The 15,402-nt window shown below is 43.7% G+C and overlaps 1 protein-coding gene across 8 annotated transcripts in view; it reads right to left on the bottom strand.

Moving 5' to 3' along the window:
• sytl2a (synaptotagmin-like 2a) overlaps positions 1-15,402 on the bottom strand; it is a 31,802-nt gene extending 16,400 nt beyond the window's left edge. For 2 of the 8 annotated variants that reach the window (XR_003297008.2, XM_026328602.2), the window contains exons 1-3: positions 13,714-15,320; positions 13,324-13,478; positions 12,511-12,634 (exon numbers count right to left, since the gene is read on the bottom strand). Coding sequence is in view for 3 of the 8 variants with exons in the window: in XM_026328602.2 (XP_026184387.1) it covers positions 12,511-12,634; positions 13,324-13,478; positions 13,714-13,814 (380 nt within the window). In the remaining 5 variants the exon portion in view is untranslated. Of the gene's footprint in view, positions 1-12,510; positions 12,635-13,323; positions 13,479-13,713; positions 15,322-15,349 lie in introns of those variants that run through there. The other 6 variants (XR_003297006.1, XR_003297005.1, XR_003297007.2 and 3 more) reach the window with 6 other exon arrangements.

The raw sequence follows: 15,402 nt of genomic DNA on the forward strand, positions 1-15,402 counted from the left end.
CCTCCATGCGTATGAGTTAGTGCCAGAGGCTTATAGACAAAAATTTAGAAATTGTGAAAAAACTGCTACACAGACATATGTAGAGTTTGCACGAGAGAAGGGCGTTCTCTTTGATAAGTGGTGTCAGGCTAGTAAAGTTAAAACATTAGACAATTTGCGTGAGTTAATTCTATTAGAAGAATTCAAAAATCGGTTGCCAGAGAAAATAGTACTTTATTTAAACGAACAGAAAGTTACATCTCTGGACAATGCTGCTGTTATGGCTGACGAGTTTGCGCTAACGCATAAAACCGTCTTCGTTCCACCCGTCAGGCATGACTTGAGTTTCGTTGAGAGGAAAAAACCCTCTCCAAAAGTTTTCCGACGTACATTCCCAGTCACCGCTGAAAAACGCGAGTGTTTCTACTGCCATGAGCAGGGTTACCTCATTGCTGTGTGTCCCATTCTGAAAAAAAAAGGGCCGAATAAAACTGTCAAAACTGCTAAATCATCATCTCCAGTGGCTCTTATACAAACCCCGCCACCTACCCTGCCACCTGTGGGCATGGTTGGAAATAACAAAGTGGACAATGCATTTAAGCCGTTTGTTACACAAGGGTTTGTTTCTTCGGAAAATGAGTCAGTCCAAATTCCAATTACTATCCTGAGAGATACTGGTGCAAAACAGTCTGTGTTACGTAAAGACGTACTACATCTCTCGGCCCAGTCTTATTGCGGGTCCGACATTTTGATGTGGGGAGTTGAAATGAATGTTGTATGTGCCCCATTACACTTTGTTCAACTGTCATCCCAATTTCTGTCAGGCAAATGTAAAGTTGCCATTCGAGAAAAATTGCCAATAGAAGGGGTAGATCTTATTCTTGGGAATGATTTAGCTGGCGGACAAGTGTTCCCGTCGCCGGAAGTGATCGAAAGTCCGATCGCTTCCGCATGTGTGTCTGATGACTCTGTGTTAAACTCACCTGTAGTATTTCCCATGTGTGCTGTGACCCGTGCTCAAGCACGAAAGTTTGGAAACTTGGTGGATCTAAGTGATTCTTTTATGAGCACTTCTGATCCTCCAAGTCTACCTACAAAATGTGAAAAAGAAAAATCTGTGTGTGCTGAACTACAACCTGATGACAAAACACTGTCTCTGTCGGTGGACAGAGAACAGCTAATTAAGGCACAACAAGCTGATGTTACGTTGTCTTCCTGTATGTCACTGTTACAAAGTCAACAATGTAATCGAGGTGTGTCTTACTTTGTGAATGATGGTGTGTTGATGCGACGTTGGACTCCGAGCTCTGGTAATGTACATGACTCTGTTTGTCAGGTAGTAATACCCCAACCCTTTCGTTTCCAGATTTTGACCTTAGCACATGATCACAGTATGGCAGGACATTTGGGAATACGAAAGACATACAATCGTATTCTTCGTTACTTCTTCTGGCCCGGACTCAAGTCCGATGTGGTAAAATTCTGTCGTTCCTGTCATACATGTCAAGTGTCAGGTAAGCCCAACCAGGTAATTCCTGTTGCCCCATTGAAACCAATTCCTCTAACTGGGGAACCGTTTGAGCACGTCATTATTGACTGTGTTGGTCCGTTGCCAAAAACTAAATCCGGAAATCAATACATCCTCACGATAATGTGTGCTGCCACTCGATACCCCGAGGCAGTACCACTTCGAACATTAAAAGCTCGTGCCATAGTCAAGGCACTTGTGAAATTTTTCTCCACATTTGGCTTGTCCAAGTATATTCAGAGTGATCAAGGTTCTAACTTCATGTCGAAGGTTTTCGCTCAGGTCATGGCAGAGCTCAAAGTCACACACCGCACGTCTAGTGCATATCACCCTGAAAGTCAGGGCGCATTGGAAAGGTTTCATCAAACTCTGAAAAGTATGTTACGAAAGTTTTGCTCCGAGTCAAGTCGAGATTGGGACGAAGGCTTACCATTGTTGTTGTTCGCCGTGAGGGAAACATGCCAAGAGTCGCTAGGATTTAGTCCAGCTGACTTAGTTTTTGGCCACACTGTGCGTGGACCGTTACGTTTGCTCCGTGAAACATGGCTCTCAGAGAAGCCAAGCCCTGAAAAGAATATTTTGGACTATGTTAGTTCATTTAAAGAAAGACTACATCATGCTTGTGATGTAGCGCGTGAGTCCTTAGTCAAGGCACAGTCCAAAATGAAGGACCGTTATGACAGAAAGTCTGTTATATGGACTTTTCAGCCAGGTGACTGCGTGTTAGTTCTGTTGCCCATTGTTGGTTCCGGCCTACAAACAAAATTTTCTGGCCCTTACGTAATTGACCGAAAGCTTAGCGAGACTGACTACGTAATTCAGACTCCAGACCGAAAGAAAACCTCTCATGTCTGTCACGTCAACATGCTGAAGCAGAATGTTGGTCGAAAGGAAGAATTTTCGTCTCCTAAACCAGTTCCCGTTACCCCCGTGTCTGTCACCCGCCCATCATACAAACCCAGTGATGACGGATTAAGCGACAAACATGATTCTGTCCCCTGTGTACGTTTTCAGAACTCGGAAATTTTGAACCAGTTAGACAGTTACTTAGCGTATTTGCCAGAACCCGCCCGAGCTGACATTCATAAGCTCATTAACAATAACCTAGCACTTTTCAATGACATTCCCACCCAAACTAATGTGTTAAGTCACGATATCGATGTTGAAACTCATAAGCCCATTAAGCAACATGCTTACCGTACTCACCGAGAAAAACGTGCAGTAATGCGCCAAGAAGTAAACTATCTTCTAGACCATGGTTTCGCTATTCCAAGCATTAGCCCTTGGAGTTCGCCATCTCTGTTAGTTCCTAAACCTGATCAGACGTTTCGTTTTTGTAACAACTACCGAAAGGTAAACGCCATTACAAAACCAGATTCGTTCCCGTTGCCACGTATGGATGACTGTATCGACCGTGTGGGTTCCGCGAAATTTGTCACAAAATTAGACCTGCTAAAAGGTTACTGGCAAGTTCCTTTGACACCTCGTGCTTCAGAAATTTCTGCATTTGTGACTCCGGACCACTTTTTGCAATACACAGTCATGCCGTTTGGATTAAGAAATGCACCAGCCACTTTCCAGCGGCTAATGAGCATAGTACTGTCAGGTGTGGACAGTTGTGAGGTATATTTAGACGACATTGTAGCATATTCTGATACCTGGTCCACACATTTAGACAAGCTAACAAAAATTTTTGACAGGTTAAAACAGGCTTCCCTTACGCTCAACTTAGCTAAATGTGAATTCGGCAAAGCAACAGTTTCCTACCTTGGAAAACAGGTTGGCCAATGCCACGTTGCTCCCATTGCTACCAAAGTGCAAGCAATCCTTGATTTCCCAGCCCCTCTGACACGCCGTGAGCTCCGCCAATTCTTAGGAATGGCCGGATATTATCGAGCATTTTGCAAAAACTTTTCGGAAGTAGTAGCTCCTCTCACGAGCTTAGTAAGTCCGAAAACTCCGTTCCAGTGGTCAGAGAAATGTCAGTCTGCTTTTGAGGCCGCCAAGGCTCTCCTCTGTAGTGCTCCTGTTCTGGCTGCCCCAAACTTCACCCGTCCATTTAAATTTGAGGTGGACGCTAGTGCTCTCGGAGCAGGTGCTGTACTCCTACAGGACGATGATGCGGGCATAGACCATCCAATCAGTTATTTTTCGAGGAAATTCAAGAAACATCAGCTGCATTATAGCACCATTGAGAAGGAAGCGTTAGCCTTATTGTTAGCATTACAACATTTTGAGGTGTATGTTGGTTCAAATACACAGCAGACCCTCGTCTTCTCTGACCACAACCCTCTGGTATTCCTGACTCGAATGCAAAACAACAACAATCGTCTTATGCGCTGGTCATTGTTGTTACAAGACTACAATGTTGAAATTCGCTATAAAAAAGGATTAGAAAATGTGATGGCTGATGCTCTGTCAAGATGTTGAAAAAAAAAAAAAAAAGACAAACATTTTCTTGTGAAAATGTTTGACTTTAGGGGGTGAGGTGTTATGACCCTAGGGGTCATTATGTGTGTGTGGTTATGTGTTATTGACCCTCCCCATTACGTGTGTATGTGTGTGGGTGTGACGGAGGATGGAGTGGGCGTGGACTCGAGGACCCCGTGGATTGGACTTCCGGGATTGGTCCAACACTTCCCGGAAGGACGATAAGAGGCCCACGGACTGCTGTTCGAGAGAGCTATTCTCCCACCTTTGCCATTCCCAGCTATTTTGATAGAGATTTCGATCGCGTAAATTAGTTAGTTAGAGATTAGGAGTTTCCAGGCTAGTGACCTGTGATTTTGTGTTGTTTCTTTTGTTTGAGATCGTAGGGCTATTGTAGCGTTTCTGTTATTGATTTTCGTTTGTTTGATATCGTAGGGCTCATGGAGCGTTTTTGTTTGAGTAGGGCTAAATTAGCGTTTTGTTTGTGTTGTACATTCTGTATTGTATTCTGTGTTTAAACAGAATAAATATTCTTGTTAATTGTAGTTCGTCCAGTTCGTGTTTGTTGAGAGTGGAAGAGGTTTGGAGGAAAACTCCACAATCGTGTTACGCTCCGGCAACCCCTAGGCTGGGGCGTAACACAGTTTGTTCATGTCCATGATGAACCTTCCACACGAACAAAAGTTAGTTATGGAGTTCCACAAGGCTCCGTGCTAGGACCGATTCTGTTCACCCTGTACATGCTTCCTTTAGGATATGTCATTAGGAAGCACTCTATTAATTACCACTGCTATGCAGATGACACTCAGTTGTATTTATCTATTAAACCTGTTAACACAAACCAGTTTACCAGACTTCAAGCCTGTCTAACTGACATCAAGGCCTGGATGACCAGTAACTTTTTACTTTTAAACTCGGAGAAAACAGAAGTCATTATATTTGGGCCAAAAAATCTCAGAATTAACTTTTCTCAAACTATAGCTAAGAACTGCATTCTTTCACCTGCGCAACACTTCCAAAATTAGGAACATCCTGTCTCAAAATGATGCAGAAAAACCAGTCCATGCATTTGTTACCTCAAGGCTAGATTACTCTAACTCATTACTATCTGGATGTCCCAGTATCTCCATAAAAAGCCTCCAATTAATCCAGAATGCCGCAGCCAGAGTCCTGACAGGAACAATCAAGAGAGATCGTATATCTCCAATATTGGCTTCTCTTCATAGGCTCCCTGTAAAATATAGAATAGAATTTAAAATCCTTCTTCTCACATACAAATCCCTTCATATTCAAGCTCCTTCATACCTTAAAGACCTCATAGTACCATATTATCCCAATAGACCACTTCGCTCTCAGAGTGCAGGTCTACTTGTGGTTCCCAGAGTTTCCAAAAGCAGAATGGGAGGCAGAGCCTTTAGTTATCAAGCTCCTCTCCTATGGAACCAGCTCCCAGTCTGGGTTCAGGAGGCACTCTCTGTACTTTTAAGGCTAGACTTAAAACCTTCCTCTTTGACAAAGCATATAGTTAGAGCTGGCTTCAGGCAACCCTGAACTATCTCTTAGTTATGCTGCTATAGGCCTAGACTGCCCGAGGACCATCGGTGCACTGCACACCCCCTCCCTTTTCTTCCGTTAAAGGGAGTTTTTCCTCTCCACTGTCGCCAAGTGCTTGCTCATAAGGGAATTGTTGGGTTTTTAGTTTTAGTTTTTGTAAAGTGCCTTGAGATGATTTGTATTGTGATCTGGTGCTATACAAATAAAATTGAAAAAAAAGAAAATTGATGCCTGAGAGAGAGGGCAAGTACTAATTTGGCTAATCAGTGTCTTTGTATATAGGAGGTAAGGAGCAGAGAAGAGCTCTTTTCCCTGACTTTTGTGACAACAGGAAGCCACCAGCCAGAGCAAGAGGACAGCTGAAAGAAAGATTGGGGCTCTCAGCCAGGCAGAGCAAGCAGTGCTGAAAAGAACGAGTGAGCTGTGTTGCTTTGAGTACAGAATGAACTCAAAGCAATAAAAATTTGAATAGAGTGTTTACGCTGGGACATGTGTGTTGGCCTAGGCAGGTGATCCCACAGAGACAAAAGAGTCCAAAGTCTACAACTGGTGGAGAATGGGGTCTGCTTGGCTAACATTGCGACTGGGATTGCCAGCTGAGTACCAGAGACAGTGTCAACATGAGCCACTGGCATACGATGAAACTTGATGCGGTTGTGAGGATGAATGAGGAAGGCTGAAGCAGAAGCTGTGGTACTGTACCACAGACAGCGCAAGCTGGGAGAAACAACTTTGGCTGAGCATCTCCCTGGGCCTCTGAGTTGGCATGCTACCACATTGCTCGGGGACCACGTAGCCAGTCCCAGCCCCGTGGAAGACGGCACTCCTCCATCTCAGTGGGCTGGCAGTGAACACAATGGCCGTTTGCCCAGTTCCAGCCCAACTGAGGAGCAGAATGGTTCAGTGAATGGGAGGAAGCCTAAGCAGCTGCCTGGCCTTGCTTGACCCCATGGGGAGGAAAATGCCTCGGGCCCATGGTGCTGCATGGCCTCCTTGATAATGACAATGACAATGTTATGATGTCTCCCTCATAGGTCCCAGCGGCTGTGAATGTAGTTAACCACCCACAGAGGGCTGATCAGATGCCAGGGCAAGGGTCTTGTAAGTTCAGACACATTTTTGTTGGGAATGCCCCCTCATGGAGCTGGGGTCTGGCACTCTAATTCCCCTCCCTAGTCCAGGGGAGACATACAGGATTCTGGTAAGGATGCAAGGGGGATACATATCAGGTGATGGTGTATTTGGGCTGTACTGAGAATAATATGTTCCAGAATCTGGCTTATGTGGGATGCAGATCATGGATGCAGATGCAGATCAAGTGTGTGCATGGGGGATATTCACACATATCCTGTGGTGTCTGTGAAAATTCGATTCAAGGGGAAAAAGCATAGAGTGAAGGACGTGGTTAGCTCCTGCCTTATGCATCCTATAATTTTGTACATGGGGGTGCGTTCATGGCAGTTAGGGACCTGTGACACTTGTGTTGCGAACTGTGGTCGTAGATTCTTACTGACCAGGGCACCATGTTCATGTTTTGCACGCTCATGGTACTCTAATATCTACTGAATATCAAGTCTGTTCAAACCAGTGTCTACCACTCACAGACCGATGGGCATGGTTGAACAGAACTTTGAAATCCTTGATCCAAGAGTTCATGTATGAGCGAAGATGAACGTATATGGGACAAATGGCTAGATCCCCTGTTGTTTGCAGTGCAAGAGGTTAATCAGTCCTCTACAGGGGACCCTTTTATTTGGTAGGAAACCAAGGGGGGTGTTGGACCTGCTTAAAGAAAATGCAAAGGAAGGTCTAAGCCCCACTAAAAATTAAATTCCATATGTGCTGGACCTGAGAACAAAATTACACCCACTGGTTCAGTTATTTCATGAGCATGCTCCAGACCCAGCAGCAGCACCTGTACAACAGGGGAATTATGCTGAGACAATTTATACCTCAAGATAAGGTGATGGTATTGTTCCCATCACCCAGTTCAAAATTGCTCGCCAAGTGTCATCATTCATTAATCACATGATGAATGAATGACGTGTACTTTGAGGTTGCATGTCTAGACAGAGGCAGAGCTTTACAGATCTACCATCTCAACCTCCTGAAAGAATTGAGAGAGGTGGAGTCTGTCACTCTCTCTGGTGAGCGTGGTGAAAGACAGAGAAGAGCTGGGGCCGAAACTACCAAAAACCCCAAACACCAAACATCTGCTTATATGTGACAACCATCTCTTGATAGCCCAGAGAGCAAATGTTTCCGCATTTTAAAAGCATTTTGCGAGTGTGTCCTCTCCTCTGCTCAGTCATACAACACTCATAGAGCACCGCATTGAAATGCCAGCGGACTTGACAGTGTGTGCATGGCTGTATGGGCTACCTGTGCCCATGTGACTTTCCAACACATCCACACACTGCATATGCTGCTGCTTATTTGGATGATGGTATCATCCTGGGCAGAGTAGTGCTTTGGAGTCCCTGAGACAGGCTGAGCAGCAAGTAAATGTGTCCCACATGGATAACACAGCCGCCATCGTGGCTCAAGAACATCAAAAAGGTGAGGAAATTCATTGGTCTGGTGAGTTACTGCTCCTGATGTTTCTTTTCTGTCGATGGATGTGTGTCTGGCACACACCCAGGGGGCTGTGTTCAGTGCTGAAATAGCAGTATGAAAGTTGGTGGGCTAGGCTGGTTGGCTCCACAGCCTAAGTTGGACATTGGGGGTATGTGGAGCAGAGGTGGTCTGCAGGATAGACAGATGATCACACAGAGACTGTGAAAGTCTACATTTTACTATACCAGAGTAATCGGTGCTATTTATCACAAACTACTCACTGTCCCTTAAATATATAAATAGTGGCAAAAAATAACATATATTGTGCCACCTGTTGGTGAACTGTTATATTTTATTAAAGGGCTAAACGATTTACATGTTTTTCTCTTTATGCAGAAAGCCTCTTCTGTCATCCATCCATCCATTATCTATACCCACTTATTCCTATTTAGGGTCACAGGGAGGCCTGGAATCCAGGAAACAGCCTCAGCCTGGACGCGGCCAGTCAGGAAGCAGGGATGATGACATAGTGGGGACACTGCTCTGGAGAGTCAGGCTGGTGCTCTGGGGTTTCAGGCAGGGGCTCTGGCTTTTCACGCAGATGTTCTGGCTCAAAGGTTGTGGATTCTAGGTAAAGAGCTGCAGGTTCTGGATGAAGAACTGGGGAGTCGGGCTGGCTTCAGAAATTCTGGGACAGAATGCATGTATGGGAATTGTCTTTCGCAGTCCATTATTACTGAAATTACGGACAAGATCAGAATTATTATATGGGAAACTACATCTTCGCAGCCACCGGGAGGTGTCGCAGACAGAAACAACTTCACCATAGTCTTCCTGATTCTGGATGGCTTTCACAATGGTGCTCAGAATAGTGCTCTTGTAATGAGGACACTGGCTGCAGAACTGCTGGCTGATGAAGAGCTGGTTGTTAGGGGAGCTGGTTGCTGGAACGTTGGCTGCTGGAAAGCAGTAGACTCAGGTTGGAACCATGGAAACTCAGGTTGGGAAACTGGGGCAGAAGAAGGCCGTTTCTTCTCAGGCCAGACCAGATAATATGGTTGTGACCTGGGCTGTGTGACAGACTGGGGCTGTGACTGAGGTTGGGAAATAGGCTGCTTCCGAGGAAAGCATTTCTTTGCCACTTTTTTCCCCAACCCTGTTGGATGGATGGCTAACTGTCTTCTGTTGTAACTGGATTCAGGAGGAGAACCAAAACTAAGGATTGTGGTGTAGTATGAGGGATGATCCAGAAAATCATCGGGATGACAATCATCATCGTATTCAGGTAATTCCCAAGTTACCTGATTATTCCCAAGAGTAAGACCTGAAGAGTAAGACCTGAGTGGAATTTAGTTTTACATGCGAAATACCATCCATGCATTTTCTGCCGCTTATCCGGGACCGGGTCACGGGGGCAGTGGTCTAAGCAAGAATACCCAGACTTCCCCCTCCGTAGTGTTCCCATGCCCGGAACACTTCCCCAGGGAGGCATCCAGGTGGCATCTGGAACAGATGCCCAAGCCACCTCAGCTAGTTCCTCTCAAATCAGATTCAGATTCAGATTCAATTTTATTGTCATTCATTTTTACATCACAAGTACGCATATGAACGAAATTACATTCATCATGCAGCAGCTAGACTCCGAGCTCCCCCTGGGTGACCGAGCTCCTCACCGTGTCTCTAAAGGAGCACCCAGCCAGCCTGCGGAGGCAACTCATTTCAGCCACTTGTAACCGAGATCTTGTCCTTTCGGTCATGACCCAAAGCTCATGACCATGGTTGAGGGTTGGAACGTATATTGACTGGTAAATCGAGAGTTTCGGCTTTCGACTCAGTTCCTTCTTCACCACGACAGAGCGGTACATCAAACGCATTGCTGCTGCCGCTGCATTGAGCCATCTGCCAATCCCCGGTTCTGTTCTTCACTCACTCATGAACAAGACCCCGAGATACTTAAACTCCTGCACTTGAGGCAGATCTCTCTTCCGACCCGCAAGCCACCTTTTTTCGGTTGAGAACCATGGTCTCAGACATTCCCTCCCACAGTATGCCGCAAGGGACACAGTCAAATGTCTTCTCCAAGTCCACAAAGCACATGTAGACTGACTGGGCAAACTCCCATTCCGAGCACCCTGGAGAGAATATAGAACTAGTCCAGTGTTCCACGACCAGGGCAAAAACCACATTGTTCCTCCTGAATCCAAGGTTCTACTGTCGACCAAATTCTCCTCTCCAGTACTCTGGCATAGACTTTCCCGGGAAGGCTGAGGAGTGTGATCCTGTGGTTGGAACACACCCTCCGGTTATGGTCTTTAAATGCCCAAAACTAGTCAGAAAAACAATTCAAGATGCCTTCTATCTAAGCCTCTTAGTCCTCTCTGTCAGCGGAACTCAAATTTTGGCCAGATTGTACTATTCAGTTCTGGGTTGTTGTGATTTGAGCTCAGAGAAGAGGCTTGACAAGAGAACTGTATTTCACAGTGTTTATTAAAAGTGCAGATGAGTGGCTGTGATAGAGGATTCCAGTCCAGCTGGTAACAATACAGAATCAAATATAAAATTCTGAGAACACAAAAACTCACTAACATATAACCTAATTCCCAGTTAACTTAAGTACGAAATCAATAAGACGCCATTCTTAGTCTTATGTTGCACAAGCATACAAAGAACATCAAGTCTCAAGGCAACACGGCAATTCAGAATCACCACTTGGTTCCGGTCAAAATGAATGTTAAAACTGGAAGTCCAAAACCAGGATCCTAACACTTGCCCATCTCCGCACTCTGGTGAGTTCACCTGTGGACCCGCTTTAGTTTGTTTCCCAGCCAGGCATCGGGGTGAATGACACTGTCATCTACCTGCTACACAGAGCGCTTGCTTAGGTGGAGAGTCCTGAGAGCACTGCAAGGATCATATTCTTTGATTTCTACAGTGCCCACAGCACCATTCAGCGAGGCTTCTGGGGGACAAGCTAGAACACGTGGGGGTGGACTTCCATTTATCAGACTGGATTCTCAATTACCTCACCAATTGTCCACATTATGTGAGGGCATAATGTGGAGAAACCGAACAAGAGGGTCAGCTCTGTAGTGGGAAGTCTCCCAGGACCCAGTCCAGGTGGTGGGAGGCAGGAGGATTTTGGCCAAGCTAACATCCCTGCTGGACAGTGACTCTCAACTGATGCATGAGACTCTGAAGCTGAGCTCTTTTGATGTGTGCAGCAGGATGCTGGAGATGTTCTATCAGTCTGTTGTAGCCAGCACCCTGTTCGTCTCTGTGGTCTGCTGGAGAAGCAGCATTGGAACCAGGGACACTAACAGACTTGTTGAGTCTGTTAAGAAGGCTGGTTCTGTTATTGGCTGCAGGCAAGAGACGTTTGAAGCAGTGGTGGAGTGTAGGACTCTTAACAAACTGTTATCCATCATGGATAGCCCTAACTATCCTCTCCATCACATATTTGACAGACAATGGAGTGCCTTCACCTCAGACTCAGACTCAGACAGCTCCATGGTCACAAGGAAATCTTTCCTTCCACAAGCTATAAAATTGTATAACTTCAACTCTGTATGACAGATAACACTCCGGACTCTGTATCAGAATCATTTGCACAATACAACTGCAAAGATATTTATATATTGCATAATTTACAATATATACACTTAATTTCTTATATATTTTCTTATATACATTCTTGTTTTTTCTATTTTGTACATTTTGCACATTTATGTAGTACATTTTGCACACATCACTGTAGATTTTTGTGAAGCAGTCTGTGTTCTCACATACTTGTAAATACTTTGTAAATACTTTACTATATACTTATATTTTTATTCTTTTACTCTTGCATTGTATGCTGTGTGTCTAGGGATCAATAAAGTACATCTATCTATCTCTTATAGATGAAAAACGTCACACACCCACATTCACTTCTATGGGCAATTTAGAACACCAGAGTCACCAATCAACCTGACATACATGTTTTTGGACTGTGGGAGGAAACCAGAGTACCCGTAGAAAACCCACGCAAGCACAGGGAGAACATGCAAACTCCACACAGAAAGGTTCCTGCCAAGTTACAAAACCCAGGCCCTTCTTGCTGTGAGACAACAGTGCTAACTACTAAGGCACTGTGCTGCCCCTGTTCCATTGCCCTTGTCATGAGTACTACAGCAGATAGAGGCCACCTAACTGTGACACATACTAGTGGTTGTAATAACCTATTGGCGCAAATGACATATGGAGAAATCTTTTACAGGACAATCTCACATAGTTAATGCACACATTGCTAAACATAAAGATATACTCTAGTAGCTTTAAATTATCTTACATAGATTCACCAGTTGAGAAATCAATAAAGCTTTAGTTTGGGAGGAAAATTCTTTTTTCACCACTTCAAAAACTACAGTGATAAATTGGTAATTTCTGGTTGCAGACGTCATCCTGGTTTGGTTCTCTGTACTCACTTTTCATTGCTGAGTTTTATGTGAGGTTCCTGAAGGACTCCACGCAGTACAGGTGGGACAAAAACCTCTTTATTTTCACTGCTGATAAAGCTAGACTTCTCCTTCAACATCTGAGAGAGCTCCACTGCAGCAAACAACACATAAAAAAAATTAATTCTTTGTAACACACATCGTTAATGTTCATCAAAACATAATAATGCAATAATTAATATTCATGTCAAAAGAGTGCAGATGTTTGTATACTGACTATAAGAGATGTACAACCCAGCAAACATATGCAATTTATTTTTAAACCTGTGCTTATTCATTTGAAATAGTTTAAAATCTTTTTTGCTCTGACCGTTTTGTCTAGAATGGCCTCATGTAATGACTGGAGAAGAAAGACAGTTAAAGGATTCAGCTCACCTTGGACACATTTTGTTGGGTTCAAGAGAATAGGGTCTTACAGCTGTGTGAGTTTGAAAAAAGCTGCATAAAAATCTAGATGCAGTCCCACACAGTCTTATTATGTAAATCTAAATTATGGACACCACAAATGTGAAAGATATTCCTTTAACATGAGTACAGATATTACAATACAAGGAAAATAGTCACTTTGCACTAACTTTTATGTTCCAGGCTTTGTTTGGGCAAGAGGAACAGATTCAACAAGCTGAGACAAATGATGTGCTGGTTCAAGCAGAGAGCTGGGATTAGCCATGGGGCCTTAATCAGCTGACATGTCAGCTGATTTTATGTCCTGCAACTTCAGGCATGTGTGAGTGTTTTACAGTAATCATGTGACAGATATAATCCAGGATGCAGCAGACTCACATATAGTAAGTGGTTTATGTGTGTGTCTAATGGAGGCCCTGATGATGTCAGAGCCATGGATGCGATCCTGATGGCGAAGCTGCTTGGTCTCGTAAAACCATTCTCCAGTGAGGTACTTCAGCTGGCTCTTGTCACTCATAGTCTTCTGTAGGTTCCTGATTGCAGACATGTCAGAGGGAAATTTATAGTGACAGGTCTCCTGGTGCATAAACCTCTGCTGCTACATGCTACAACCTGGAACTTCAATGTAGTGGACAAATGTGCTTTCTACAGTACTATAAGATGCAGCGTAGATATTTATATACAAACAGTCTTGTCTGTAACAGATTGATAGTGAGGGATCAGTTGGTGCCTCTGCCCAAACCTGAAAAACTGACACAAGGAACTCACTGGATACGCTGCTCCTCAGTCCTCTTCAGCTCAGCATCTCTCTTCAACACTGTCAGGATGGTTTCCTGCTCCTCCTCCGTCAGGAAACTCAGATCAATCATGTTGACTGCTGCCACTCACTGAGCCCTCAGCTGCTTGGATTAAATGTTTAGTGGCTGAACATGATCACCACCACATATGGTTCTTCTTAAAACTATTCCACAACAAAAAACGATTCTTTGTGCATCTTGTTAAATGTGCAGAGTGACATGTTATGGCTTGATAATCAATCAAATCCATCACTCCAGGATGATAAAAATTCAAACATTCTTTGCCTTTCGATATAATGCCCATAAACGTTTGAGCAGGTTTTTACCCCAATGGAGCTGCTGCTTTTGCTTTAAGGAAAGACAAAATCTTTATGAGGAATGCCTGCAAGTTGTAACACATCAAAGAGTACTGCAGGAATTTACTAGAAATTTCATGAGGCCATGACCATGCTGTTACATGTCCTGCCCTAAGAAAGAACAAAAGTCATTCAGACACCATTAAAAAAAGACTAGATGTTAATAGTAGTGGTTGTATTGCAGTTGGCTCCCATTGTTAATTCATTACACAACTTAGGAAAGTTGTAATCGCTTCTTATCCTCAAATCCAAGACTGAATTTAAAACTAAGCTGTAAGAATCCTGAGTAACAGTTTTTCCTGTGTAAATTTATGCAGGTTTGTTTGGGAAAATAGAGTATTTTATATCTTTAAAAAGAACACTTCTGCATGTTGTATTCCTCTAAAAGAGGAAAAGTTCAGCTTAAGGACAGAGGATTTTCTTCCTCCTGTATTACCTTGAAAAACCTCAACATTTTCTGCTACATTACTCTTATGTGGACCTTGGACCTGACTAGTGACATCCAACTAATTCAGGAATGAATTTGGTATTTCTTTACAGAAAAATCATGCAGATAAATTCTGACTACAGTGTTGCCAAACCACTCAACCTCTCAAGCCATGTAATCTCCACGGGCTTCAGCACCTTTGTGGTGGGTGGTAAGTAATTGTGCCTTCTTTGTGCCATTCATTACTGAACTTAATGTAAAAGAAATAAATAATACGGATGTGTCTACAAGAAAATGTGAAATACAGGCAGACACCTGGTTAATACTTATACACTACAGCCTTTCAGAAGTCAGTTCAGCTAAAGAGTTTTCCTGCAGTAGAAAAACAATGCTAATGTATGTCATGATATATAAAGAGGGTTGTACTTCATATCATGTTCAGATATAACTGCATAATCATATATTATGAGAGTCAAAGGAAGTCAAAGGAAACATCCTGTACTTTGTCTCTGTCCAAACAGTCCATTGCATGCCAACAATGCTGCCTGGGATCTGAGTTACACTAATTGTTAACATTACAATGTTGTGACATTTCCAATTTGCTGTGCTACCAGTTTCCCACAACATATGTAGTTTTGCAGTGGTGATGTGTGAAACTCTTGAAATTTCCAGCTGCTGTAATAAACAGAAATGAAATGGAAGTTCCACCTTGCAAACTCCCAAACTGGACTGGCATTCCAACAGTCTGACAACGACACTGTGATATCACATGTAGAGAAAAGACAGTTTGTTTCAAGTTAAAAGTCAGAAAGTGGTGAGCTCACCTCTTGCTGTTGCTCCTTGCTGAGTAAAAACTTAACTACAACTGGATCCTGAG

Source organism: Mastacembelus armatus, chromosome 14 (assembly GCF_900324485.2).
Source record: "Mastacembelus armatus chromosome 14, fMasArm1.2, whole genome shotgun sequence".
Taxonomy (NCBI): domain Eukaryota; kingdom Metazoa; phylum Chordata; class Actinopteri; order Synbranchiformes; family Mastacembelidae; genus Mastacembelus; species Mastacembelus armatus.